At 44.5% G+C, this 27,937-nt stretch overlaps 1 protein-coding gene across 3 annotated transcripts; it reads right to left on the bottom strand.

Moving 5' to 3' along the window:
- Positions 1 to 831: 831 nt before the first annotated feature.
- Positions 832 to 27,405, bottom strand: ano8b (anoctamin 8b). 3 transcript variants are annotated; one of them, XM_062563682.1, is made up of 20 exons: positions 27,051 to 27,405; positions 13,497 to 13,607; positions 12,991 to 13,123; positions 10,978 to 11,116; positions 10,787 to 10,883; positions 10,567 to 10,683; positions 10,261 to 10,388; positions 10,017 to 10,178; positions 9,772 to 9,924; positions 9,456 to 9,582; positions 9,284 to 9,339; positions 9,088 to 9,162; positions 8,789 to 8,923; positions 7,075 to 7,322; positions 6,554 to 6,713; positions 6,059 to 6,433; positions 5,303 to 5,494; positions 5,007 to 5,138; positions 4,450 to 4,560; positions 832 to 4,161 (listed from the first exon to the last, which is right to left on the bottom strand). In XM_062563682.1, the coding sequence occupies exons 1-20, from the start codon at positions 27,214 to 27,216 to the stop codon at positions 3,445 to 3,447; spliced, it is 3,534 nt and encodes a 1,177-aa protein (XP_062419666.1). In that variant the 5' UTR covers positions 27,217 to 27,405; the 3' UTR covers positions 832 to 3,444. The 3 variants fall into 3 exon arrangements, with proteins under 3 accessions (XP_062419666.1, XP_062419665.1, XP_037324609.2); XM_062563681.1 differs by lacking the exon at positions 27,051 to 27,405 and adding an exon at positions 15,534 to 15,803; XM_037468712.2 differs by lacking the exons at positions 8,789 to 8,923; positions 27,051 to 27,405 and adding an exon at positions 15,534 to 15,801.
- Between the last annotated feature and the right edge of the window lie 532 nt (positions 27,406 to 27,937).

The following is a 27,937-nucleotide window of genomic DNA, read 5'->3' on the forward strand; positions in this document are numbered from 1 at the left end:
AGGGGAAAAAATAATACAGTATGATGTGTGTAAATAATTTCCATGACCAGAATGAGTTTATCCAACATTCTTTAAAAATAATACATGTCTATGGATCGAATAGAACATGTGAAAAGAGCCTTGGTCACTGCCTTGTGTGTTTTCACAGCTGAGTATTCTACTTGTGGACCACAACTTACACCTTGAAGGAGGTTGGTGTTTTGTTGTCGTCGTCTTGTGTGATTGTGGAAGGTTTTTAGCCTGGAGGCCTTACGACCTGTCATCGTGGGTCGGACCTTTTAGCTCCCCCAGCTCAGAGCCCGGGAAGCTGTGCAGTTGGTCCTGTCTGTGAGCGCCTTGGATGGCGTTAGTCTGGGCACTCTCTTCAGACGTAGAACGCACAATAAGTTCAGTTGCCATCCTGCCTTGTTCTGAGCTTCAGTTAGCATTGGTGTTATATACTGTACAACACTAAATGAAGCTTCTTTTTTTAATTTATTTTTTTTAATATCACTCCCCGACAGTTTCATCAAAGCGTCCCATTCTTCCTGTCCTTCTTTCAGTCGATGCCGTAATGTGGGTCATCTTTCTACTTCCGGTGTAAATGCTGTCTGTTTAACCACGTTATGCCCCTCAGACTGTTCTAGAACACCCTACGCCTTGCCCCGTCCTGCGTGTGCTACGTCAGACATGTTCTTTTTAGCTTTGCTGAAATAAAACTGGATTGAAACTGAGGTTTTGCCATGTGTTACTTCTAATAAATTATATTTAATCCTTAACTTAAGGAGATTCTCATAACCCCTGTTGGAATAAATGTGCATTTTTTTAGCAAGTTGGTCAAAACACATTACATGCATTTGAAATAGTTTTTATTAACTATTCAGTCTTACAAAAATATGACAAAATAAATTAAAAAGAAATAGATAATCCCATTTCCCAGTATTCCTCTTGAATCCACTTTGTACATTGGAAGAGCAAATGATGTTCAGTAAGCGATTCCTTCGTGAAGACGGGGTCAGGTTCTAATTTAGCTGTAGTGAGAACCTCAACATTCACCTAATGCAGAAGGGTTAGGGGTATCCAACGTGGTTTAAAGACCTGCTGTTGCTTTGATAGTGAATTGCAAACAGATGTTAAATCTGAGCGTCGCCCAGTGTTGTCTCGTCTCTTGGAGCTTTTATTGATAGCCAAGATCTCTTAATTCACTTCAAACAGTACTTCTGCAGAAACCTCCATCTGAACGACATGAAGTCGCTGTTGCTGCCAACAGTGCAAGGATGAAAGAAGGGATACGTTGGTCAATGCGATCCATTTCCCTCCATAAAATGGACTACAAACATGAAGGTGTGACCTAAACTGTTGCCTTGTCCCAGCAGGGTCGCTTTAGCCATTTGACACCATCTTTCAAATGATTAGTATTTGGACTGTATTGCATCATGGTGTAAAAAAAGGATATGATGAGGCAATGCTCAGCCCTTACCGTCCTTCTGGTTCTGTCATGTGTCTCTTTAACAATAACCAGCCTGTGATACACAAGGACACGGAATATATTCAATGTCTCTTAGCCTTGCACTCCTCATTTTAAAGGACACGAGATGATACAAATTGACGTCCTGTCTATTTCCTTATTGCATTTAATGTCTAAGATTTTCTTGCCTGTCAGCGGAAGTACATTTTTGTGTTTTCTTTAGGCCTGTGACTGAACTTATTTTAAAGTTGCTACAGACACATGAAAGAAGCGACACCATTGAAAAAGCAATTTGCAGTTCATTGTCATCACTCCTCGACTAGACACGCAAAGTGGAAGATGGATGAGTTGTAATTATTGTATTAATTGTTGGTAAGGAGGCGATTCCTCCTGTTAAATATGAGACAGGAGGGAGCTGTCAGCGGAAATTGAAGCGACACAAAGAAAAGATGCATAGTGGTTGTGGATAATACACTACCATGTGGGGGGGTTTATCCAGACTCACACTATACGTGTCAGTCTCCAGAAACTGTGTTATTGCCAAAATGTGATGAAAATGCATAGTTAATGTTTCTGTATCTCTTACTACAGTGTGACGGACTCCTCTAAAGTCACCATAATACGTTTTCCCTTCAAAGTGTTCTTACATTGCAGCCCAACGCCCTACTGGCCCCTTTTGGACACTGATGACGATGGAGTGATCATGGCTCAATGTGAATTCAGAACACGTTTAGCTATGCGTGTGTATATATACTCTGGCGCCACCTCCTGGAGACCCTTTAGGCATGAAATACCTGTTAATGTCGTATGGTGGGTTGCGTAATACATACCATAGACTGTGTTGATGTACATCATGTAGATCAACAGAACATACAGTACACATACATCTTAGACAAGCAGTACAATTCCAAAAATACCGCTTTGGTTAAAAAGGTGAAGTCCCATTATCAGCACTGTGATAAATGAAGCAAATGGTGCGTGCACAAAAGATACTGAGCACAACAGAAGAGCTTCAGTAACTTTTGTAAAATGACACAAAACCATCTTAATATTCAGGGAATGCGATAGTTGCTGAGAGCAGGTGAGTAGAGAGCACGTACTTTGTGAAATGAGGCGTTGGTCCTCTCCTGCAGAGCGAGACGGCTTTCTACGCAGGGCCTAAGGCTTCAGTGCAAATGTTTCTTCTTCAACTCTATGCTGGTTTGCCAAATCTGGTAAGAGTTTGTGAAATGAAGCCCCATCTGTGTTTACAATGCGCCCTCGTAAGGAGAACAGCGGCTTTGCATGCGCCATTTCCCCAAAATCTTCTTTATTCTTTAAACTCTTGGGGGAAATACTGGTACATGAAAACTTAGTAAGTTCTTAACTTCCTTTTCTAGCAAATTCACAGGATGGGAACGAGGGGTCAAAGCTCGGACATCACCTGCTTTGAAAATAAAGCTGGTGATACACAGGGATGCTTCTTAAGGGAGGAAGGGACCTTACGACTAATGAGAATACTTCAAACTGATTGCTATTGCTTTTCCTTTCTTTCCACTTCAATAGAAAAGTGAAGGGCCCAAGAATAGCTTATATTAGACAATATCTAATAATCACGTGTGTTGTGATGTCCAAATCAAATCCCTTCCCAACAGGTGGTCCTACAGGGGGGGGGGGGGGGGGGCAACAAGATGCTTACAATCTATGACTAGAAGAAATCAAGAAACACAGCTCTCTGCTTTAAAGGTTAGAAATATTAGAAATGCAGCTCATGCATTTCTTTCTGTATTGCAGACAAGGAAGGATTTGTGTGTGTGTGTGTGTGTGTGTGTGTGTGTGTTTACTCGGTCATGATAAGAGGGCTGTTTTCTTTTGTCTCAGCAACAAAACAAAAAAAAGAGGAACCCCAAACATCAGTTCCATCTCGTCCTCTCTCCTCTTCAGGTACCTCTGCACACAGAGGGTCGGGCCTGTCGTCACAGTAAACACACCCCTCCTGCTCGCTCTCCATGGAGATACTAGACTTTAGAGCCGGCCGGGTCCAAGACTGTTGCGTGGCCGTTCTGTGAGCCTTCCCCTCCAGGCGAGGGGATCTCGTCTGGAACACCGTTCAAGTCAGACCTGGACGCCGCCTGTGACGACGAGCCCTCCCCCGGTCTGGGCGGCGCAGCGCCGTTCACACATGTCCCGCCCTCAGATTTCCCAAAGTTGAACAGTTTCCCAGGGTTGAAGGCCTTGCTGGGTGACTGAGAACGCTCCTGGGAGCTGCTACCTGATGATGATGATGATGATGATGACGCTGTGGTGTTAGAGGCTGCGGTGGCGGCCGCAGAAGCCTCCTTCTTATTCTCAGGCGACTTGAGGAATTTGAAGCTGAGGAACCCGGGCAGCTTGGGCTCACTCCCGGTGGGAGACTGGGGGGAGCGGGCGCCGCTCGAGGAGAACTTGCTCTGCAGCGGGATGATCTGTTTCAGCTTCATCACGTTGTTGTTGGCCAACAGGGAGCTCGGCCTCTTGGGTTTGTCCGAGCCGCTGCCCCCCCCCCCTCCGCCCGCGGAACGCGATTTGCCGCTGTGACTTTTCTCGTGGTGGTGATCTCCAGAGGAGTCGCCCTTGCTCTCGTCGCGCTCCCTTTCCCTGCGGGCCATATGCTCCGCCTGCCTCTGCCTCTCCTCCTCCTCCCTCTTCCTCCTCTGCAGCTGCTGGTAATGCTGCTGCGCCTGCCGCTCATGCTTCTGCAGAGGAAGAGAAACATCCCCACGATGCATTTACTAGAATCAGCAACGCAGCTAACCGTCACCACACTGCACCCTGCACTGCTACCACAGCACAGCCCCTTTTCAGTGGTCCTTCTCAACAGGATCATCACTAAAATATCTCCAGTGTCGCAGGACATCTTTGGCTCCTCCGGCAGCTACTACCACTATTGATTATTCTTACAATACAGAACACTGCACGTGACGAAGTGGGGGCTTGTTCGATTAATTGAATAATGATCACACTTGATCTATCACATTATTTACCTTAAAGGCCTCCCTGCGCTGATAATCCAGTTTAGCCATCTCCTCTCGAACCCATGTGGGAATGTCAGGGATGGCCACGTGGATGACGTACTTCAGGAGGATGGCAAAGTGCTGCACAGAGGGACCGGTACAAATGTTTGGGATGAAACAAAAAACACAATGAACCCATTCAGATCCACAATGCTCACAAGTATTCTTTAAGCAGATGTAACTTCAAATAATTCCTGCATAGCATCTGGGACGTGTGATCCTTTCTGACCAAGACAGAGCTGCAGGCTCTTTATCCTTTTCCCAATTGTAGGCAGGCACAGACAAAAACTATCTAAATATATTACAAGTAAGAAAAGAAATGTTGAGAGCTCCAATCCATAAAAATTGGCACACATGTGTAAAAATTCACTCAGAAGTCACTCTCATTGAATAAGAGATAGTTGATGCTACATCAGTGTACACGCTAACACAAAGACGCATTCATGATGTATGCACACGTCAAAGTATTTCCCAACAATCTGATGGCGCCCTGAGACATTCCGCCTCGCGCTAAGGAGCTGTGGTACCTCGAGGATAACGATGGAGATGATGGCCATCTCGGGGCTGAGCCACGGGAAGAGGCGCTGCAGCTGACCACACTGACCAATCAGGTAACAATTCACTATGATGGCAATCAGGCCCATGGCTTCCATCGCTGTCTGTGAAGGAGAAAAAGGAGAAAGCTTTTTTTTTTGCTGTACTTAAGAATCCTTTCAATGTTACTCAGGTCAGTCCTGTTCACCCTGTTCCTGTCGATTATTGGTCATTATTAACACAGTTGCATAATATTCAAAATGGCAAACTATCACGGCGGCCTTCTGACCTGCCACTGGCCGATGCTCTCTACTCTGATTCCAAAGGGCCTCTGCAGACCGGTGCAGAGCTTGAAGGCATCACTGCGGATTTCAATGATGTTGTTGATGAGAGCGCACATGGCAGCCAGAGGGAAGGCCGAGGAGAAGAGCACCACGTAACCAAACTGGACAAACATCTCCTGGTAGTCCTGGAAGGTGTCCTGAAAGGGACAGAGTGGAAGATCACACCACAACTCTTTGTGTGTTGTGCTGCTTTCATGGCCTTTTGTAACATGATCCAGCGCTATTCTCAATGCAGTGTTGTCACTCGGGACACGTGTGGAGGGTTGTGTAACTGCAAAGGTTTAGGGTTCGGTTGACTTTAGGTTACAGTGCTTTTTAACAAACAGACATAAGAAAAGGACAGAGCATGTGGTGAATGACAGTCGAGTGTTGTGGGTTAACTTGTTAAGTCACTATTATGAACTTGCTAAACTAAGCTAAACTGTTTCTATCTGTAAACGGTAGGTTATGTTATTCCCAGATTTCATGGAGGAAATTTTACTTCCATAGAGAGAAGTTTGTCAATCTGGGTTTTCCTCTCGTTTTTGATTGTGGGGTAAATACTATCAGTTGGGGGGAGGAGCTTGAGTCACCTGCTCCTTTTCCAAATCCCAGAGATCCCCCTCATATACGCCTCTGAATCCGAGCATCACAGTACTTTGGCATCCTTTAAAGCTCTGTGCAGAGTTTATAGAATACATTCAGATTAAAGCCCTTCTTACAGCATATGTCTGCATGCAGCTCTCCATCTCAGCCTGAGTCAGCGTGTTGTTCTCTCTCTCTTCGGGGGGGTTAATCCACGACTCCCTTTTTGTCTTCGGCTCAACTCTCTCTGTGCTCTTGCCTCTTCTTCTGTGTCGCAGGGACGCGCTGCTGTCCGCCAGCGCAGCCGCCCGGGCGCCAGCGTTTATTCCCTCGGCCGCACCCGTCGCTCCGCCCCCCGACTCCTTCACGTCGTGGATGCCATTATCGTCGTCCTCGTCACACATCTCAAATACAGAGGCAGGGTCCATTCCTTTTTCCACCATTGTGGGGCTCCCTTCCTCCAGGAAACTGGTGTGCATGGGCGGCCCGCTGCAGGCTGGTCTTCTGTCCGCCTTAACAACAACAAGAGATTAGCCAAACAAAGCATTATTAGCAATGTCAATGAAAAAACACCAAGTGCATTGAACATATCTGCAGCCCATCATACATGTATGTTGCCACACAGCTTATACCTTCTCTATGAAGCTGACCTTCCTCAGCTTCAGACCGCAGTCAATCAGGCTCTCCTCCTCCGTCTCTCCTTCACTGAACCTCCCGCTGTCGGCCTCGTCCTTCTCCCCTCGCTCCTCCTCCTCCGGCACCCCGCAGCCTCCGTTCAAACACTTCTTCTCCCTGAGAGAAGTCGGCGGGGCAGACAGACGTCAGAGCGCGTGCGTGTTAACCGCTCACAGCGGCGTCCAGCGGGCATCAATCAGAACCACGTGCAGATAAAGGGGCTTTTTATTGGACTGTTGTTCGACACCTGAGCTGAGCGTGAGGAAACTGACACGTGGTCCGTTTGCTGTGACCGACGTGTTGGGCATTGGTGTGAAACACTACTGTTAACACTCGAATGTTGTTGTTCATCACACTCTCATTTCGAAAGTGTCAGATTCTCTTTTTTCCTGCTTCATTTGTCATCCAAATTTAAAAACTCGATGCATTAAAGCATACGGTGTGTTTGCTGCATTTATGAATTGAATGGGACTTTGACCTTCTATCCAGCGGCCCCAATCCAGGCCTGGTGCCCCTCAGTCCGGGCCCTGGCATGGCCTGATCGCTGGGGGAGACGTGGGCTTTTCCAGCTGCCAGCCGGCCGTACTTCAGCAGCACCGAGAGCAGAAGGTCCCACACAGCTCGCAGCGTGAGCTCTCCCAGCTTGTGTCGCTCATAAAGGTAAGGCTGCAGCACCTCCTTCACGTTTTGAAGGAACTGGCGTATGATGAGTAGAGTGGCCAGCATCTGACAAGGAGAGAGAGAGACATTCAGACATAAAGGTGGAACGGATTCGACTAATCAATCAAAACTTAGTCCACAAAAAAAATCCTAAAAGGCTTCCTGACAGTTGATGAACTGTCACTAACTGGGGGAACGGACATATTTCTGAAAGAACCAGGATGGAGCAGTGCAGCAGCAGCAGTCTTTTGGACAATGTGATTCACTGGGGGGGGGTTCCCTTTTCCAGGGATCAACACTTCTATGACCCATGATGTATTTAGACAAATGGCAGGGACACTTAAGTCCTTTCAGTAATTCCCACAAAACCACAACTATCCCTAAAGAATCCAATCCAAGAAGTATGTCTTTATCCATGTGATATACATCCAGGGGATGTGCAGACTAACAAATGCAGCACCACAGAGCTTAATATTGAATATTGGCTTTAATAGAAAAACCAATGCTTCCAAGTCAAATAATATTGAGGCACAATAACCACAGAATGAAACCAAAAATCCACAACGACTTCCAGACGACAACATGGACAGAAAGTGACTAGTCAATGATAGGAGACATCAGAGAGAAGAAGATACTGTTCTCACTTCTACCAACAAGCAGCACACCAGGTGGTTTTCATTTCAGATGCTTAAGGGCTGTTTATCTTAGATCCTGTCCATTTATATTTTAAATGTTGTTTTTTCCACTCTTGTGGTGTTATGCAGTTCTAGGTGGAATGATTGTTAAGTAGAAAAGTAAACATATTGCGACAAATATTTGCACAAGCCGGGCTGAACCCGTTGGCGATGTTAACACAACACGACGAGTGTTACACACACACACACAGGGAGGATGAGGGGGGGGGGGGGGGGTCAGAAATCAATCAATCACTTGGACGGATCACAGCGTCATATCTACAGTTGTAAACCACTCTCCTACTATCTCAGTCCGGTGAAAGTCACATGTCTCCGAAATAGGTTTTTAGAAGTACAATCTGCCCCAAAATCTAAAATACTCCTGTTACCTGCAGTACTTTTATTCAATCTAGATGGTCATTGTGGGGGAAATATAGTTCCTCCATGAAATCTTAAGAAACCGGGTCAAGATTTCTGGAAAGAGATGTTTAGTTGTTATAAATATATTTTGATACACTTTGAAGTCATATGCGAGTCAGGCTACATCCCCAAAACCAAGCACCTACCTCGAATTGGACACATAGCACAAGTAAGATGAAAACATTTGGATTTTGGGTTTAATAAGCAAGAAAAAACTAATACTATTATTATTATACGCATTATATTTGTCCTAATGACATTTTGAAATCGTTTTTCAAATCAACTAGACAAATACAATAAATACTTAGAATCTAGTTTTAAACAAAGCAAGTTGGGATCTGAAGTCTAATTGTCACAGAGCATGCAAGGTTAAGACAGAGGTGGTCAGAAGGGGACCTTTGACCTCTCGCCCAGACATCGGATGCACAGGGAGCATACTTTGGACCTGAGTAAAGCCCTGAACATCCAGGGAACAGAGACCACAAACATCTGGATCTTGAGGAAGAGGGAAGGCAGCACATTGATCCGGACCTGCCGCTGCAGACTCCTTAACAGAGACAACAGCACCAGCATCTTCCACACATGGACAAATGGATGGGATGTGCAGAGGGATGGTAATGGAACTCAATGCATGTAAGCAGAGAGAGAAAAGCATGGAAAGATGGGGGACAACTGGCCAAAAGAGTTATTGAAGCTAATGTGTGACACAGGAACATTTAAACTGGGATTGTTCTTACCTCCTTTAGACGCTCCATGTCCTTGAGGTAGAATCCAATGTAAAAAAGGCTAAGATAAGAATTTACAAACTGAAACTGTAAAAGAAAGAAATGCCTGGTGTCATTTTGAGGAAAGTTGTGTGAAAGGGAACATTAAAAATGAATCAAGTTTCCAAATCATATTGTAATTAAGAAATTATGTAAAAAAGCCACCCACAAGAACCATTTTGATGATGAGATTCTTCTCGTAGGCACTCTGGAGTCTATAGTTCTCTGTGAAAAAAACATGAAATCATCCCTTACCACTCAAGGTCACTGAAACCAGTATTATTAAGATGATTTATGTATATGTATGTTTGTGTAGATCAAACTGAGGGCTGGACTCTCACCCATGTCGTTGAGCCAGCAGGCGATTTTCCTGTACACCTCATCACAAGCCGTCACAGTGATAGCCAGCATGATTTTGGGGATGAAGCGAGCGAGGCGAGGCATTTCTTTGATCCCCATCACAAACTCCTGCAGGGACACAGACACAGATCTTTACTTTTGTGTAACCACCCACAACATGTGCAAGTTTGATTGCGTTAGTACATGCCCCCTTAATATTAATTTGATGAAACTACATGAAGACAGACGCAGGGTTAGAAGATTATTGCTACGTTTACACATCACAGCATTACGATTGGATGCCGAGAGGCGACTGACCTGCAGCTCAAAGCAGATGAGCATGACCAGGAAGACAAAGCAGAGGCAGAGGATGCAGATGGGAAGGCTGACCAGCCACCTGAAAACACGCCGCCGCCACGGAGGGTAGTGGAACTCCTCGCAACCTGTCACGGGACTGCAGCGCTTCACTCCCTGCCGAGAGAGAGAGAGAGAGAGAGAGAGAGAGAGAGCATGAAAGAGGCCTGAAGGACAAAGAGAAGACGACGAGTTTTAGTTCTTCTGACCCGGAACTGGGGCCGTGGTTCCTCCAGGGATTCGGGTGGCGTGTCCAGCGTTCCCCACTTGAAGGCCAGCTCGGCGCCCCTCCTCTTCCACCGCTCCAGAAACAGAGTGGCCCACACCACGTTGAACAGTGCAAACACCACACAGCAGATGTCCCGGCTCGTCTGACACAACAACAAACCCGCACAGTTGGTCTCGGGTGATGATCATTTTTTCCGTGGGGGATTATGTTGCTTTAAGCCTCACCTGATCCGACTCTGTGAGCATCCACAGCACAAAGCCGATCACAGCAGGATACAACATAGAAGTGGTGTAGAATCCCAGCCAGGCAAAATACATGGCAATCTTCACCCCAAAGTAGTCGCAGATATCATCTGTACCAACCAGGACCAAGGACAGAGCAGAAGGACGACATGACAAGGATCTCTATGACATGTATTGATATGACACCTTTGGAGCAGTAATAGAGGGGACCATGAGCAGCAAAGGGGATCAAAAAGTGCTCCAATCTGTCTTGTGGTTTTGTGTTAATGAGTATTTGGTTGCGCTGACCTAAAGGCTGTTTCTCACAGACGGCCTGGACCCAGGACTTCATCAGCTGGCTGAGGATCCTCTGCTCGTGGAGAGGAAATAGCTGTTGGATCACACCTCGAGCACTCAGCTCCGAGACTGCAAACAAATAACACGGCATGCAGGTATTAGGTGTGCGTTTCTCACTTTTGATGACACTTTGTGAGGAAGCTTCTGTCACCAGTGAACTACTACAACGTACTAATTGGCTGGCCTTCCAGGAAGTTGATATTATGAAGCACCTCCCCGTGTTTGGCCCTTAGATTGTCCAGCCAGTATTTAATGATGCTCTGCCTCTCCTGCAGCACACAGAAGGAGGCAGAAGTCAATTCAGACGATGCATATTAACTTGCATTTGTTCTTGTATGTTTGCTGGAGCGTTGTGACACTGACCTGTGAAGTGAAGAAGCACAGCTCACTCTCGATGTTCTCGTAGATGTAATCCTCCTCACCCGAGAAGTTTCGTGTTCCTCCGCCAAACTCAGGCTTCACTGCTTTCCTCAATCCCATCTCCTCAGCACCTCGCAGCAGACTGATGGTGTTACAGAGTTAAAGAATGCTCTGTGTTATCTGACTCTGTGGGATCGGTTTACTGTTGATATGCATTAATAATACTTTAATCAATACATTTTATAACTTATATATGTAGCTCTTAAGCAACAATTTCAACTTTTCTAGTTAAAACTAAACTAAGTAGGAGGATCTACTTTTTCCGTTGTATCTCTTTGTAAACGTTATCTTTTTGGCCTTTGCACTGTTGGTTATTGGCATTTGTACCACATGAACTATTCATTCATTCATTTAGGTTGTTAGCAGGGTTTCTATGAAGAAATGTAAGCAGAGGACATCATATAATGGCCTGATCTCTCCTCTAATGCTTTGACCTCATCAGTCTCTCATCATCCCAAATCCCATCAGTTCTTCCTCCATGTTTCCTCTCATCTTTCCTCCTGTCTGTTCTCCCCACCTCTGTCAATCCTTTCTCTCTTTTTATATTCCAGGGTCCTTCTTCCCCTCCTCCCCTCCTGTCCTGTCCTTCCCAGCAGCTTTGTGCTGAAATCGCAGTAATAATGCAGCAACACCCCCCCCCCCCCCACGGGCGGACAGCTCACCTCTGTCTGTCACATGTACACAAAGGTATATAAAGTCTATGCACACACATGCAGTAATGCAGGCATCCATCCATCATGTGGCTCGGGGGCCTTTGAGGAGGGGTGCGGTGAAGTACGATCCGCACCATGATGGATTACAGCAGAAATGTGAGGTGCAAGCTTCTGTATCTGCTTAGTGTGCAGCACCATCAAACCCAAGGTCCTTGTCTGAGAAAAGAAACAGGCTGTATCTATTTAAGAGAAGTGTTTGGTCGTCCAAGCCAATAACGCTAAGGGCTTTGAGAGGAACATGGCATGTACTACTGCCGTGAATTTAGATAAACTAAAACTTTGTCGCCACTTTCTCTCCCAAATAAATAATAAATGAGATCGGAGAGAGACAGTCAGAGTGAACGCACTGCACATAAGGCTTATGCTAATTTGGCGAATATCTATCAGACATAATATGAAAAGTCAGCAGAACAGGACAGTATGCTGTAAATTGCCTAGTCAGACCGGAGGAATGAGTGATGGACGGTATGTCAGCTTTGGAAAGAGAAGGAAGACATTAAACGTGAGTCATGTCATATGACATGTGATATGTGACATTTAGCATGTCACATGATAAATGTTGTTTTCAAAGAACAAACTGCTAAAACCCGAGCTGTTTAGATCTCATACCAAGATATTCTCAAGTATACAACAGGAACACTGGGTGAAAAGTCAAAGGCATTCTAGTTTTTTGTAATTAAAAACAAGCCCAGAATTTGTCTTGTTTTTAATTGTTTTTAGAGAGAGACCACATGAACCTCCCCGTTGGTTTCTCTCTGTCTTACTGCTTCCCTCCTTCTCATACTCTCTTACATCTGTTTATCTCTGGCTTTCTATCTTCAGTCCTTGAAGCCCTCTGCCCATCACATTCCACCTTACAAACACTGTCAATCGAGAGGACTCTACTGTGTCAAGAGGTGACATGCAGTATGGAACAGCAAGGGCTACCCTGATCCCATGGTTTGCATAATCTCAGTATTTATACACCAGAGTCACTGCTGAGATTAGAATGACCCTGGGCTCATCCCCAATTCCCCTGGAGATGTTTTCCAAACAAGAGGCCGTGTCTGGGGAGTGTAATCAGAGCAAACGCAATCCGCCCTGTTTGGCCTGACTCTGACCCTTTGCAAAACTTTAAATAACCTGCAACCAGAAGAGATGCTGATACAGTGAAGCAGACACCACGGCAGCCACTCTAGTCGCTGCTAACATCTAAGGTTGATCAATAATTACTTGCTAAAATGTGTTTGTAACAAGGCCTTACTTTTCATACGTAGCAGTGACGAAGAAAGCGTAGACTTGTGTGTGCTTGTGATGTCGTATCTGGATGATGAGCTCTGGGATTCCCAGCCGGATGTGGTTCAGTAGCCATAGCAACGTGTGGTCATCCGTAGTGTCTGTCACAGGAAATCCAAAAATATAATAAATACATCTTCAACTTTACACACACGTTGCTACCAGGGAGCTCCTGGGAATGGGGGGGTTAAATGTTGTACTACAAAATACTAAGGTGATCAAAGAGCTGGTCATGTAACAGTATATAACTGTATTGATCCTTAAGAAATGTTGTGATTTTTTAAAGCAAATATATATTTTTGTGGGTATGAATATTTAGACTTAATGGTCAAAAATGAGTGTTGTATATAAGGGTTTGGTCTCAGGAAAATAATGGGCATGTGTTAAGGTGTTTGGGCATGTTTTGAGATGATTAAGGTTAAGGTTAGGGTTGCATTATGTCATCAAGAGTCTATAGACATACAAACATATGACCTGCAAATGTAATGAGGACATCACAGTTCTCCGTGGGCACCGTTTTCATCCAGGACTTATGAGACATGATGTGTCTGCCAGCCTGCAGCAGCCGCTTCCCAAACAGCTTATCTGAGGCAGAGGGAAGCAGAGACAGAGAGGGGAACAAATAGAGGGTCAGTTTACAAAGTGCAAAAACTATTCCAACATTGTCTGCAAACCCTCTAAAACCTTGACTGCACAGGGAGACACACACAGAGACACACACAGAGACACACACAGAGACACACATAGTGCCCCTCTGGCCGGGATGGATTTAAATGTCACGGCCCCCCAACATGACGCTGACGGAGCTAATCCTGCGCTGCCAGGACCAGAGGCCACACACACACACACTGTCACACACACACTGTCCCATACACACTGTCCCATACACACTGTCCCACACACACTGTCACACACACACTGTCACACACACTGTCACACACACACTGACATTCAGCTCAATCCACTCAACACATGCAAGTGAAGCTATTTCTCAGTGTCATATGTTCTGAGTCTCAACAACCTCCACAGACTGTATAAGCCTTGAATAGCAGAAGAACGCAAGGCATAGGAAGCTTTATTATGGATCTCCAGCCTCATGTGTGGAATTACTTTGCAACATTTTCAGAACATCTGTACAGGTTTTATGCAGCTTCAAATGAACTTTATCTTTGACACCTCATTCATCACTCACTGACCCACTCTCATATTCCCACCCATATGCTCTTCAGAAGGGCAGCAACGACAAGTGATTCTGTAACCAGTTTAACCCCAGACCCGGCTCAGCTGCCAGAGGACAGTTTGTGAAGAAACATTTCGCGGGTCCTGAATAATAATGTCAGCAGCCTGGAGAGACGCCTGCTCCTAACAGCACTGTGCTCACTGAAGCATGAAGCAACAGGGCAGCTGCAAAGTGGGGCACCTTCCAGGGGTCACACACAGATCTGTTTAGTATCTCATAATCAATTTCATAATATATATGTGTGTTTGAGACCAAATATATTAAATCAACATATCGTCTTATTTACATGGTTACAAAAGTGACACAAAAGTCAAGGTCATGAAAGGCAGTAAATTAAATCATGATGTCAACGCTGAAAGCATGAGGCTATAAATCCAACAACGTCTCTGTGTGCTTTATGGATCCAATAAACACCGATCACATGAAAACATCAAGGTGCTGCTGCTCTGCTTCCTGGTGTGAGAGCTACACTCACTCAGGTTTCCCAGAAAACAGCCTCATCCACGGAGCACTGGACCAACATGCCGGCTACTCGCATACGCCTTTTGCATATTCTTTGCATATTCCTCGGTGTAATTCATTTCACTAGTAGGGATCACTACTCGTATTGAATAGCCAAATGTCACCCACCTCTGCAGTAACCTTTGTCCCTACGGAGCGTTCGATCCTTTTAAGATCAATATCTTGGTTTTCTGACCCGTAATGTCAACCTCATTTCAAAACCATGACATCAGCTATTATTTGGGTAAAAAGCTGTGTGTGAGCTGTCTGTCAATGTCTGTCAATCACCAACCACAGACAAACAAAGACAGCAACCAGTCACAAAAGTATGTATTGCTTAACAAATAGTTCAATTATAATGAGAGAAATGTTGCTCTGTCTGCTGGAACATCGTCACCTGTTGCTAACACAACATCCTTGATAATATTTCAGTATTCCTTCAGACCTGATGCATATTGATTATTCTGGCCATAACTCAGAATGTATTTATTAGGCAGAATAATGGCTATAATACTGTTTTAACAGTCTCCTCATGTTGAAACTCTCACTGCCGTGTCTTCTCTTAAAAGGACTTTGGTTGGCACCCAAAAAAGTTTGATATCCATAAAATAAAGTAAAAACAACTCATCAGAGATAAAGAAGATGACATGAAAAACACATTTAGCAGACGGTGATGTTTTCTGTCGAGATAAATCCAAAAAGTTGGTGTTACAAACAGACCTAGACTTGTATGGAAGCATTAATTTAAAGGATCCCTCTTCAGTACTTACAAAGAGGTTGTGACAACTTGAACTGGTTCCACAAAGCTCTCCCCTTCTGAAGAACAGTTTCAAACATCGTTACGGGCCGAGCAGGAAACATTGACTGTTGGACCTGGAGTGGTCCTACTAGACCCTGGAATCCGGCTGCAGGAAACGCTGCAGGCTGCGAGTGGTGCGACATCACAGCAATTCTAATCGAGTCCTGCATTCATCGCTGAGGGCAACGCACACAGCAGACACACACTCAGGGTGCAGCAGATTCCACCACTGCAACAACGCTTCCTTTCACAGAGCCAATGCTAACCTTGTGTTCAGGTTAGCATGGATTTGTGTATTTGGTCAAAGATAGACCTAGAAAGTGTGATGTGATACGTTGTCGATAGTAAAGTTTTGATTCAGCTACTTGCATTTTACTGAATACACAGAACATCTTCATTTTCAATCACAGTCCATTATCTGCAATCCTTTGGTGTTTAAACTCATTTGCTTCTCATTATCCCCAATCTCCCCCTTCTACAATAGATTTAAAAAGGGAAATCAATTAGCATGACGGCTTTTACCAGGTTTGACCGTATCAGAGTTTAGAAACAGACCAGTGTCAAAAGACGCTGTGTAAAGGGAGATTTTACACTGAAAACCAATAAATAGTTTAATTACAGACAAGTTGGGCAATCTGTAAATACTTTAGCAGTCACATATAAAGTGATCCTAAAAGTGGTTTGTTAGCAGGAAGAAACACCATGTGACGCCTCTTTTGGCCATCGGTGAGCCAGTTGTCCCAGAAGGAGCCGTGATGGAGATGAAGCTGTGATTCTGGGGGCCTTTACCACGCATTTCATCAGACAGCAGCCAGCTGTGTGTGTGTGTGTGTGTGCACATAGGTATGTGTCTATGTGTGAGAGCCTGATATAAAGTGCTAGATTAATAAAAACTAGGGCTGTCAAAAATAGCGCGTTAACGGCGTTAATTAGCTGTTTGTTGTTAATTACGTCAATTTTTTTGACGCATTTCACGCATGCGCAGTGTGACAAATTATTCAGGTCAGTAAAGTGCCTCTTCCTCTAGGGAATGCACTTCATCCTATACAACACATTACTGCCACCTGCAGGCATATGTCAGGCCGTCAGGTTCAGCAAGTCGTTTGCGCCAGAGACCCGCACCCCCCCCCCCCCCCCTCGTTCTCGCGCAGCAAAACAGAGAAAAAAAGCTCCGCCCAGCAGAGCTTGGCTAAGAGCAGCGCTGAGGTAGAGGACCATCGGAGAGACCCGTAATACTGTTCTGAAACATGCGGAGGAAGGGAAGCCAATGCGATCTAATTCCTCCCAGGTATGGGAATATTTCACACTGAAATGGGGGTGGTAGCGGATTTCTTTGCAGCGCCAGTCGTTCTAATCGCCGCGCTCGACTTCAAGGTGTAACTTTTATTATTGTTCGGTCTGAAACGGCGCGCCCAGTGACGGGTGGTGCAGCAATATTGTTGTTCGGGTGGAAATCGGGAGAAAGGTCGGTCCGGGAGATTTTCGGGAGGGGCTTTGAAACATCGGGAGGGTTGACATGTCTGGTCATGTCTGGTCATCGCAGCCCTGAACCATCAGGAGCACAAACTCACAGCAGAGTGGGATAAACTGCAGAGGCTCGAGACCCTTCTAGAGCCATGCAGTCTGTAACTGATCATAATAACATTGCTTTGATTATTTTCTGAAATGAATTAAAAAATCAAATATCAATAACATGTATTTATGTAAAAAATAATAATGATGATAATAATGATAATTATGTATCTGTGTCCTGTTATTTATCTTTAGTATGCATTTCAGAAAGAAAAAATGGTTAGGATTCAGGTGTGATTAATCATGATTAATCCACTGAAAATTCTGATTAATTTGATTAAAATTTTTAATCATTTGACAGCCCTAATAAAAACTCATTTGAAGGGTTTGAAGAGGAGGTCACACACACTAGGAAATAACTTTATGATGCTTAAACTGCTGTTTTGGTGACTTTTCTCTTGGGGGCTGTAGCACTAAACACTCTGTTTTCCCTCCGATAACATAAGACTGGAGGCTTAATTTCTTAGTTAAGCAGGTTGCATAGAACCTCACACAAGTATTCATTTGTTTAGGTAGAAGTTTAAGGCATATTACAATTAAATGTTATTGGGTGTATAATAGTCATCAGTTTCCAAGGAGAACGTTTTCCACCCTAGTTATAGCAGAGAAAATGTTCTTCTGGAGGAATAAAATAAAGCAGATATTGTGATGTGATTAAATCAATTAGGAAGTTGCCTGTTGTCTCAAGCTTGTCTTGTTTTGAAGGAACCCGTTAAGGGTGTTTACAACCAGGGGACTAAAAGGAAATCTTGAATTAACTGTTCAAGTCCATGGTGTGAAATCAATGATCCACGTTAAGCGCGTTCATTTAGTTCTACCGGCTGTGAAACTCTTCCAGGGATGTGTTCATTTATCACCATCACAATCATTACATTAAATGTCATTTAGCGGACGCTTGTATACAAAGGGACAGAGGGGGAGCAGCCAGGGCCGGTGGGGGGGTCGGGTGTCTTGCTCAGGGACACTTCCACGGTCAAGATAGAGGAAGCTATAGGACTACATACATTCTTAAACATTTTGTGCAAAAGGACAACATGGAAGATTTGAATCAGTCAATAGGTCAGATACGTTTTGGGGTCAAAACTTTGTGTTTATTATGTTATTTTTCCCTGAAGTAAGTTGTGACCAAACAGTGAATCGATCATTTTGTGCTTAAAAAGAAAGAAATGGGTCAGTTAGTGATGACCTGCAAGCTGAAAATCTCTGGTTAATAGCACTAACTGCTTTAACACTTCATACTGTACATTAAATCTGCATTTTCTAACATGCTGATTTTGGGTGGTCTTGAGAAAATAACCCTTTTCTAAATATGCCTGGCAACAGTGTGTTTTTCCTGGGAGAATCTTTTAAGCAGCACGTTTTTTTTGGGCTGTTATCCAGTCAGTTCATAGAGAAGCAGATAGAGACACGCAAACAGACATAAGGAAATACATTCCAGACATACTGTACAGTCTGCAGGGAGATGGATGCAATGTAGAAACCAATCTTTGAAACCAATTACAACCATTGAATCAGTAAATAGGACGGAGCATCGGCTTCAATCAACCAACAACGTCCTTGATTTGAACCATTTTCTCTCTGACTCATGGGGCCACTGACAGACATCGCCCTTTTAAACCTGTTCCCAACTCCCAAAACACACAACATTAAAACCCACACACACACGTATAAAAACATCACATCACTGTGCATATAGAGAGGTTCAACGGCAACAGGAATACCATTAAACGATGTAAATCAAGCTGTGGATTCTAAAAGCTGCTGTCTCCTTCGCCCTCTCCTCCCTCCCTCCTGCTTCCTCCGCCTTCCAAACACTGAAAAGCTCGATGGCTTGTCGCAGCGGCCACCTGCCCCCCCCCCCCCCCCCCCAATGCAAAGTACACAGTCTGCATGCATTTTGACACCAAATTGACAAACGCGTCCAATTCCACGTTCTCTCTCCTTTTCACTGGCAGCTGCACACAGATGTGTCGTAGAACATCTGAAAGCTCCCTATTCCCTTTTACTTCACCATCCTCTTTCAGACGCTCCCCACCTGCTCCATATTCCTGTTGTTATCTTCCCTCAGGCTCTCTCGTCCAAATCCTCCCGCTTAGCCCCACCAGGCACAATCTCTCAGTCCCTCCATGCCGTCTTTTTTTTATTTATCTTTCTCTCTCCTTTTCCTGCTTTTCCTCTCCTCCTGGCTGTCAGAAGAGGTATTCGTCATCATCGTGGACATGTCCTTTGCTATGGATGATGCCTTCAAAATGGGCCTGTTAGAAATTCCTTGTATCCCTGACACAGAAAGACAAGTCAGAGCACGCTGTGATTGTTTTTTACCGCTCGGATGCATGGACAGAAATTAAAATTGATGTTGATCAGTTTCATTGTTATGTCTGTATTTAGTCATAAGCCAAAATATTAAAGAGATTACATTACTTTGATGAGAGGTAAAGTGATCACCATCAACATGAATGTCAATGCCAAATAATAGTTGTAAAGACATTTCTCTTTGTACCCTTCTAGAGTGTCTTTAAAGCACCACTCGGACAAAAGAACCTGTAGGTGATGTAATTGAGGATCATACATGGGAGGTGTGGCTTCCACCTTTGTGACAAATGGGATGAAGATGTCAACGCTGTCTGGTTTCCTCTTAGATAAGAGAGACTCGCCCTCGGCCTCAAATTAACAACGATTACATGCGATAATGGAGCCGTCCTTGGATGCAGGCCAAGAGAAGACCAGAAAAGAGCAGAATAGTTGATATTGAAGTATCGTCTCCCTCTTTTTGTCTCTGCTCCTCGCCTAATTTGCTACATTCCTATTCTCTGTGGTCGGTATTTCTGGATAAGCTGGTTAATGCGGGTGAAGAAACAGGGAATGAGCTTTTCATATGTGAAATGAAGGGAATGTTAAATGAGGCAAATTAAGAAAAACTACTATTGAGTGAGGTAACAATCATGAACAGAATCCAGCGTTGAACACTGCTTCGTTGATGGAGACTCCAACCACAGCCTGGTTATTTAACTGTCTCAATTGGGCATTGTCGGGGGGGGGGGGGGGGGGGGTTACCAATTATGAATACGCGAGTGGTGATGATGAATACAGTGGGGTGAATAGCAGCCTTTGTGGAGAAAAAGGATCGCCTTGTTGGGAAGTGGACAACTGCCACAGTGAGGGTTTTTCTGATTAATGGACAAAGATTACAGCAACAATACGAACACGTCCCCGTGGAAACGTGTGTGTGGCGTGGAGCAGGTTAAAGATCCCTGCAGCACCACAGCATTTTAGTTATTGGTTTAAAAAAACACAAACCATGCTACTGCTGCATGGTAGTGAGAAATGAATCACTATGACATAAATATGTTATGCAGAACACACACAGGGTCATAAGGGTCCAATAACTAGTTCAGACAGGCATGCATGGACCTGGATGGATAAAACAAATACCATAAACTAACCATTTAAAATAAATGGGGCACAAACTGCAAACTTCATCTGACCAGAAGCTACTTTGCTGAAATGGCATTTCCAAGGCAAAATGATCCAAGTCATCATCCTAATCAATATGAAGTGTTATTGCAGTAGGAAGCCAGCCACTTAGTTGTATAGTTACCCTGGCGGTCTGCTTAATTATATCATAAAGTGTCTCTGCTGTGCGTCTTTAAGGAGCTTTAACAACTGGCCTTAATGCCTGATGAAGCCCTGTTACTGTACAACTTAAACTTAGCCACCCATTGTCTAGGGAAGTTGTAGTACATAGAAATATAGACATGTTATTGCTTTCATAAAAAATGAAGGGAATCTAGATTTCAGGAGATCATTTATAATTATAATCATTAGATAATCAGCCACTCTTGTGTGGTGCCAAAATCCAAAGCTAGTATTTACGTCAGATATTCTGCAACGTGGCGATGAAAAAGGAAAGGATAATAAAGAGTGAATGTAGAGAAGAGATACTGTAGGAGTGAGTCAGCCAGGCGGAAGGCTGTGGATTAACTTTATGATGGTACGATATTCTATTCCTGGACAGGAAAGATGGGAGGGAGGCTCCAATCAATACCCAAAGGAACCACTGATTACTGTACATTACACCATTCCTCCCATTTCCTGTCCCAACCAATGCCATGCAGAAGAAGACATCTTTAATGATGCTTTGATTCCTTGTGCCTTTCAAAAAAGATCTTGAGGAAAATCTATGCAGCATTTCATTCTAATATATGTAGCTCTGGAGGAATGTAATATGATTAGTAATGTAGAAAGAGCAGCACAGGAAGTGTGACGTGGTGGTTTTACTCAAATCTACATTGACAGGCTCATCAGAAACTAGAACAGGATTGATTTCAACTGGAGGAACTGATTTTACAGTTTTAAAAGGCAAATAAGTGATTCTCCCCTATGTGAAGTGAGATTGTTGTACTGAGAAGCATCCATACAAACAACAGGCTGTTTACTTACATGAAAATACTTATCATGAGGAAGGTCAAAACCTGGAGATGTTACACGCAAGTTAGATCCAGGCCATGTTTCTCCACAATCGTTTCCATGAGCAACACCTCCTCTTTGCAATTATCTCTGGAGAATGACGGGAGTTAAAGCTGCAGAACGCAGTGTTTCAGCAAGGCGCCCCTCCACCACCCCGTTCGGCCAACTCACACGCCGCCCCCTCGGCCGAACCATTTACTACACCCTGCCCCTCCTCGGGGAGACGCTGGAATGGCAGAGCACATGAACCCCGTCTACGTGAAGTTGATGCTCTTCTACAGCAGACAGAGAGCTGAGGAGACAGAGGGAAAGGAGGCGTGAAGGCAGAGAGAAGCTCCATGAAAGCCTCTCCTTCACCGTTGAAGGCTTCTATTCGTCAATATTGACAGTGTGCAAACATTTGAGCTGGAACAGCAGGTTGTGGAAAGGCTTACACTGAACAATTCAAATTCTTATTAAAGGCCGACCGAAAGATGCAAAACTATACTAAACAAAAAGGAGGTCAGGACGCGGGTGCGAGGGCAAGGAGGGAGGACTCAGACGTGGAGTAAATGAAAAATAAAAGGACTTTAATAGTCAAAAAACTCAAACTCAAAATCACTCCAACCAAAAAAATGGAGGAAGGAGGCAAAAACCAAACAGACAAAAAAACAGGGACCTGGACTTTAAAACACAGACTTACTTGACACATGGACGTTGACATGTAATGACTCCACACAAGACAAGAGACTCAAACTTAAACACACAAGGTGCAGGTGATTGAACACAATCACAGGGGAAGACAGGACAAGGCAGGAAGTGAAGTCACCCAGGAACACAAGAGACATGAAAACTACAAAATAAGACAAGAAGCAGAACCAAACCGTGACAAAGGAGAAGTGAGAACTACCTCGGTTCCAATCATACACACTAATAACAAGATACAGAAGATGGGGCTCATTGAACATGAGCTTTATTGTTCATTGTTACTTGATGTAATAGTTCAAACTTTAGGATGCTTGGTCCCTGGCTCAATGCACTGATGTTGCCTCTGGCAAGACTAAAAGAGTTCTCTTAAATATATCTTCTTCATCAAAAAAGACAACTGATTAACAGAAAGGTCAGAGGACCCTGCTCTAAGCTCTTATCTGTGATCTTCTACTGTTTCCCCAAATGCAGAGTCTGAGGAAAACTTGATTGTGTCCCTCAGATGAATTGAACAAATCTATTCCTGCCTCTGGAACAGGATAAAGACAGAAGAAATACAGTAGCACCTCTCTACAAAGCAAACAAACATCAACAACAACAAGCTGCAGAATAAAACAAGTGAAAGGAGCGTGAAACAAGAACCGATGAGATGAAGAGGATCCACAGTGCTTAAAGACTCCCTGGCTTCTCATTAAGTGGCTCTGACATGAACAAGGACAGCGGGGAAGGAGCTTTTCTCCCCAATGTGTTGTTTGTGACACTTTCCTGGCCCTTTCGCCTTCTCTGGAGGCCGCAAAGTGGCTAATGTGGAGCAATTACGATATGAGCGAGGCTAAAAACAGCCTCCTTCATGGTCATTGTATTCCTCACGACCACAACACAAGAATATGCTGTAATCAAGGAGGATAAAGGACAGGGTGACCAAATGCTCTACTTTTCCCTTTAGGAATGCAACATCTCTTACACACAGGAGGAGGCTGGCTATTGATCCTGCTGTGATGCCAGAGATCAGGGCCTAAATGATGAGACATCTCAGTGCATCCACACTTCAGGAAGGAGACGGGCGACATCAACATCTCTCTCTCTAAGCGTGACGTGCATTAAGCTCTGGGGTGTGCATTAGGATTTTCTGCATACAAATTGATAATCTTCAGGGCTATAAATGAAAAAAAGTTTTCAGAGAGCATAGATGGGGATTTAGAAGTTGGTTGGCTACAGGCACAGATGCATTATGGCTGATATGATTATGCCATAAAAAAAAGAAGAGAATCTAGGGCGAGTGAATCACCCTTGGCAAAAAGAGGCTTTATCAAAACTCTGGGAGAGAGACTTCCTAAATCATTCTGGCTCTGGATACAGGTTACAGGTACACAGCGGTTATCTGAGGATGCCATAACCTGAAGGGGTCCTCAAGGTCACGGAGGACCTGGATGGATAAAACAAATACCAAAATCTAACATCTATTAAAATGAATGAAGCACAAACTGCAGTGTGCAATCTTCATCTGACCAGAAGCTACTTTGCTGAAATGGCATTTACGAGGCAGAATGATAACTTATCATCCTAATCAATATGAAGTGTTATCGCAGCAACAAGCCAGCTGTATAGTTAGCCTCGTGGTCCGCTTAATTATATCATAAAATGTCTTCCCCACCAAGAGCTGCTGTGCCAGAGTCATCTTTCCGTTGTGATTTGATCAATCGGCTGAGGGTAATAAAGCTCCACCCCACCCTCACCCTCACCCCACCCTCACCCCACCCAGTGGTCATTTTCCCACCAACTAATGCATCTAATGTGAAGCAAATGTGCGGCTCGGCAATTATTCTGTAGGAGGAGAGGAGAAAGCAGAAGACATTTCTGGGGGGAATGGAATGAGAAAGAGTGGTGTTACGTTTTGGGTCATTAGGCACAACACACTGCTTTCATTATATCAAACGGCATCACATTCACTGATGAAGCTGTGCCTCGTGCTGTCTGCTGCTGTTACAAACAGATCTTCTGTAGAGGAGTTCCCTCTCAACACTGCTGTATTTAAAGCACCCTGGATGACACTGAACCTGCAAAGGTGAGGTTGAGTTTTTCTCATGCATTTTTCAGACTGTAAAGTGCCAAGCATCAAGAATACATATCAAATGGTACTACAGGCATAGAAAAGACCTACTGGATCAGAACATGGGGGAAAAAACTTCACCAAACGGTAAAGTTGCATTGATTGTTTAAATAGAAACCTATTGTTTATAGTTAAGTAAAGAATAAGAACACTAGGCAGACTGTAAAAAGGAGACTAAAATGTGAATTTCCATGTGAGTATTTTGGACACCGTTTTCACCTCCACACCCTCTCAATAAGCCCCAAGTTTCAGTAGAAAACAAAAAATAAATAAACCTGAATACGGAATTAAGTGAAAATGACCGATAGCAGAGAGAGATCAAGTCAAAATCTTTTTGGGGAATATATTCAGGGACCAACTTCTCAACATGTATCCTAACAAATGTCCTGAATCCTAAACGACTGGCAAACCCAAATGACACGACCTGATTTCACCACAGAATCTTCTCAGCGAGGGTCTCAAAGGGAACACCGACTAATTGGTGTTTTCTAATGGTGGGCGAGATTAATGAAACGCTGCCTAGTGAGTGTGTGAGTTTAAGAAGACGACGTATGAAAAGGATCAAAGTCATTCCAGGGCACTGGGGGGGGGATTAGGAAAATGTGGTGGGGGCATGGAAACAATTCAGCATCCAAGCCTCCAGTGAGAAAAATCCTTTCAGGCTGGGATCAGAATCTCAACTGGAGAAATCATCCCGACTTGCAGGAGTTTGTGACTGACACATGTGGGGGGGGGGGGGGGTGTAATCCCACTGAAGTCCCCAACACAATCCTGCTGCCTCATGGGAAATACACAAGTGGGAAGGAAAAGGAGGTTTCAAGAGGGTAAAAACCTGCAGTCCAACCTTCATTTGGTTGGATAATAATCAGAATTGAAAACTGGGAAGTATATTTTTTATTGTCTGAGATACATTGTTACTTTTCTAAGGCTGTTTATTCGTGCCTTCACTGTTAAACGTGTTTTCCCCAAAAAAGAGCAACAAAAAGCAGGAAGCACTGCTTAGAGGAAGAGGAAGTTAACCTTAAGATTTGCCTTTGTTTCTTTATTGTGTAATGTTTTAATGAAAATGATGCTTTGGGGGTGAATTGTGTTCATTCATTGAGTGATTGCAGATGTACAGTAAAAAGGGAGCAGCAGCATGTGGCTGTAAATGTTCTCAGCTGAAAGCTTGTATTCACCTGTTTGTTCCTAAGACCCAACAGTCAAAGTGTGTTGGTCTCTATTGGTAATAATATGGCCACTATAATAAGAGGCTTTTACTGTTAGAGGGTACATTAACAAAGCAGCCATGCATTGATTTTTCTGTGGGAATTAATTGCCTCTCCTGCAGATGCAATACTTCCCAACTTTAGAGGACTGCAACACATTCGCTCACCAGTCTTGATGCTACAGACACGTTTAGTTACGTATGTGAAACGTCTCAACTTTTAAACTGAGCCACATTTTAGACACCTGACCCTCATTTATTGGGGGTCAGTTGTCTAAACCGTTTAATGGTTTGGTCATCAAGGGTCTGGTACTAGTAAACTCTTATGTGAAAGTAGATCTTTGCTATCTGCGCCTACCCTCACAGGTTTAGACTCCTCCTCTTTACCTCCAGTACTGCATCTGAACAAGTAGATGTCTTATTTTGCACAAAAAAAGGTCCCTTTGCTGACTCTCAACAAAAAAAAGAGGGTCTGCTCTTACAGTCGCCAGCTCAAGTTACCTCGGCCGAGTGTGGAAAGGGACGCACATGGGCCGACAGCACTGCTCCACTGCATCACTCTGCAGCAGGGCGCTGAGGCAGTCTGCCCCCCACACACGAAAACAAGCCCGGCCCGGCCTCTACACGGGCTGATACTCTGTTAGGATCCAAAAATAACCTCACTTGCATTTCTCGCAAGCAACACAACTCTGATGTGTTCTATTCCGATACACCATCAGAGTCATGGTGAGTAAACAGAAGGAGTGTTTGTTGTGCTCATACGCTGTTAAGATACAACATGCTAAAGAATACTACGGGAATGTCACCAAACAAACATCCAACAGCAACGATAAAAGTTATGCCAATATCAATAAAATCAAAAAAACATGCACCTGCCCAGCCAATAGCATGGCAACTGACAGAGAGGCAATAACGTGGAAATAGCTGGATGACATCATGAAGTTCAAAAACATTTGGTTACCTGGCAGATCTCAGGGTATTAGACCTAAACAGAATAGAATAATAAAATAAAAACAGCAATGGGAGTCAGAAAGCAGGCAATAAAGGTGCAATGGGAAAACAATTAAAGCAGAAATGACCACAAGTAGCCAGGCTAACGGCGTGCTGTGGGAATAGGTATGTCATGACAGGAGGTAACCGAGAATAAGGTCAAAACCAGACACTCGGACGTGACTAAATGTTGCCATTTTTCTGGATAGACCATATAATATTCAAAAAGCCCCCTTCCATCCGGACATGCAATACAAGTCCGACCAGTTATCTACAGGCCGGTGGTCTCGTAAAGTGGTACTTTTGGGACGCCCTCGTGGAGACAAAAGAACGGTGCCGCGAGGTGTGCGGTACTCGTCTCGCTCCCCCGCGTCACGTCCACCTGTCCTCTCCCCCTTGATGCGCTTTCCTAAAACCGCATCGTCCGCCAGCGAAAGGAGCAACACGCCACCTACCCAGTACACCGGAGGAGCCATGTGACGGGGCAGCGGCCGGTTCCGGCCTCTCCGCCTCTCCCTGCTGTGCGCGGTGTCGGTGCCGGGAGCTCTCGGTGCCGTCACCGTTACCGGACGCGGCACCGGCGGCCGAGGCGCCCGTCGCCGCCGACCCCGTGTCGGGCATGCTCTCTATCAGCGAGGAGCCACGCAAGATGAAGATATTCTCCGGGGAATTGTACAATAGTATCGCATCTCAGGAGGGGGGCAACGCACGGGACCGGGCGGGTTTCAATGCGCGTGAAAGTGAAGTGAAGGTTGTCGGCGCTCTGGAGCGGGATGCGCGGCTTGATGGAGAGCCCTCCTCCGACGACTATGGAGGAGGGACAAAGAGAGGGAGGACGCAGGGGGGGGGGGGGTGGGTGGCGCGCGCGCACACACACACACACACACACACACACACACACACAGACACACACACACGACCGAAATCCATTCACCATAGCAGCCTCGTGGCAATATGAGTATCGTCCTCATTGTCTCCGGAGGGACATTTTAAAAGAAATTGCGTCGTGAGGAATTCAAATATAAACGCAGGTTATGTGTGTTGTTCTTCTTTCATACATGCATGTCCTTGACAATTATAGTTATTGTCCTACAGTGACCTCTGCCTTCCAGCAATAGGCCAGAAATTGGTTCCAAATATAGAATGTGCTTTTTTCATCATGATAAAACCCAGAAAAAGAATATGCATACTTTATATTAATAATGTTTATGTGTTAACGTAAATGCTGTTTTAGAAACCTATACCAACTTTGAACACAATAATGCTGTCCGAAGCAGGTCTATCAGGCAGGTGGTACAGTCCAGAAGGCTGCAGCAGTGTAACCTGTCCTGTAATAGTCAAT

This window comes from Pungitius pungitius, chromosome 7 (genome assembly GCF_949316345.1).
Source record: "Pungitius pungitius chromosome 7, fPunPun2.1, whole genome shotgun sequence".
Taxonomy (NCBI): Eukaryota; Metazoa; Chordata; class Actinopteri; order Perciformes; family Gasterosteidae; genus Pungitius; species Pungitius pungitius.

Bases quoted from the DNA above. Each gene is read 5' to 3' on its own strand.
- ano8b (XM_062563681.1), bottom strand. From the start codon at position 15,732: ATGCAGGACTCGATTAGAATTGCTGTGATGTCGCACCACTCGCAGCCT. The intron at 9,163-9,283 runs GTGGGTGGCTTT...TTTCTTTTACAG, and splicing joins TCATCATCAAAATGGTTCTT to TTTCAGTTTGTAAATTCTTA. The intron at 7,323-8,788 runs GTATGCTCCCTG...TCTCCTTGTCAG, and splicing joins GGGCTTTACTCAGGTCCAAA to ATGCTGGCCACTCTACTCAT.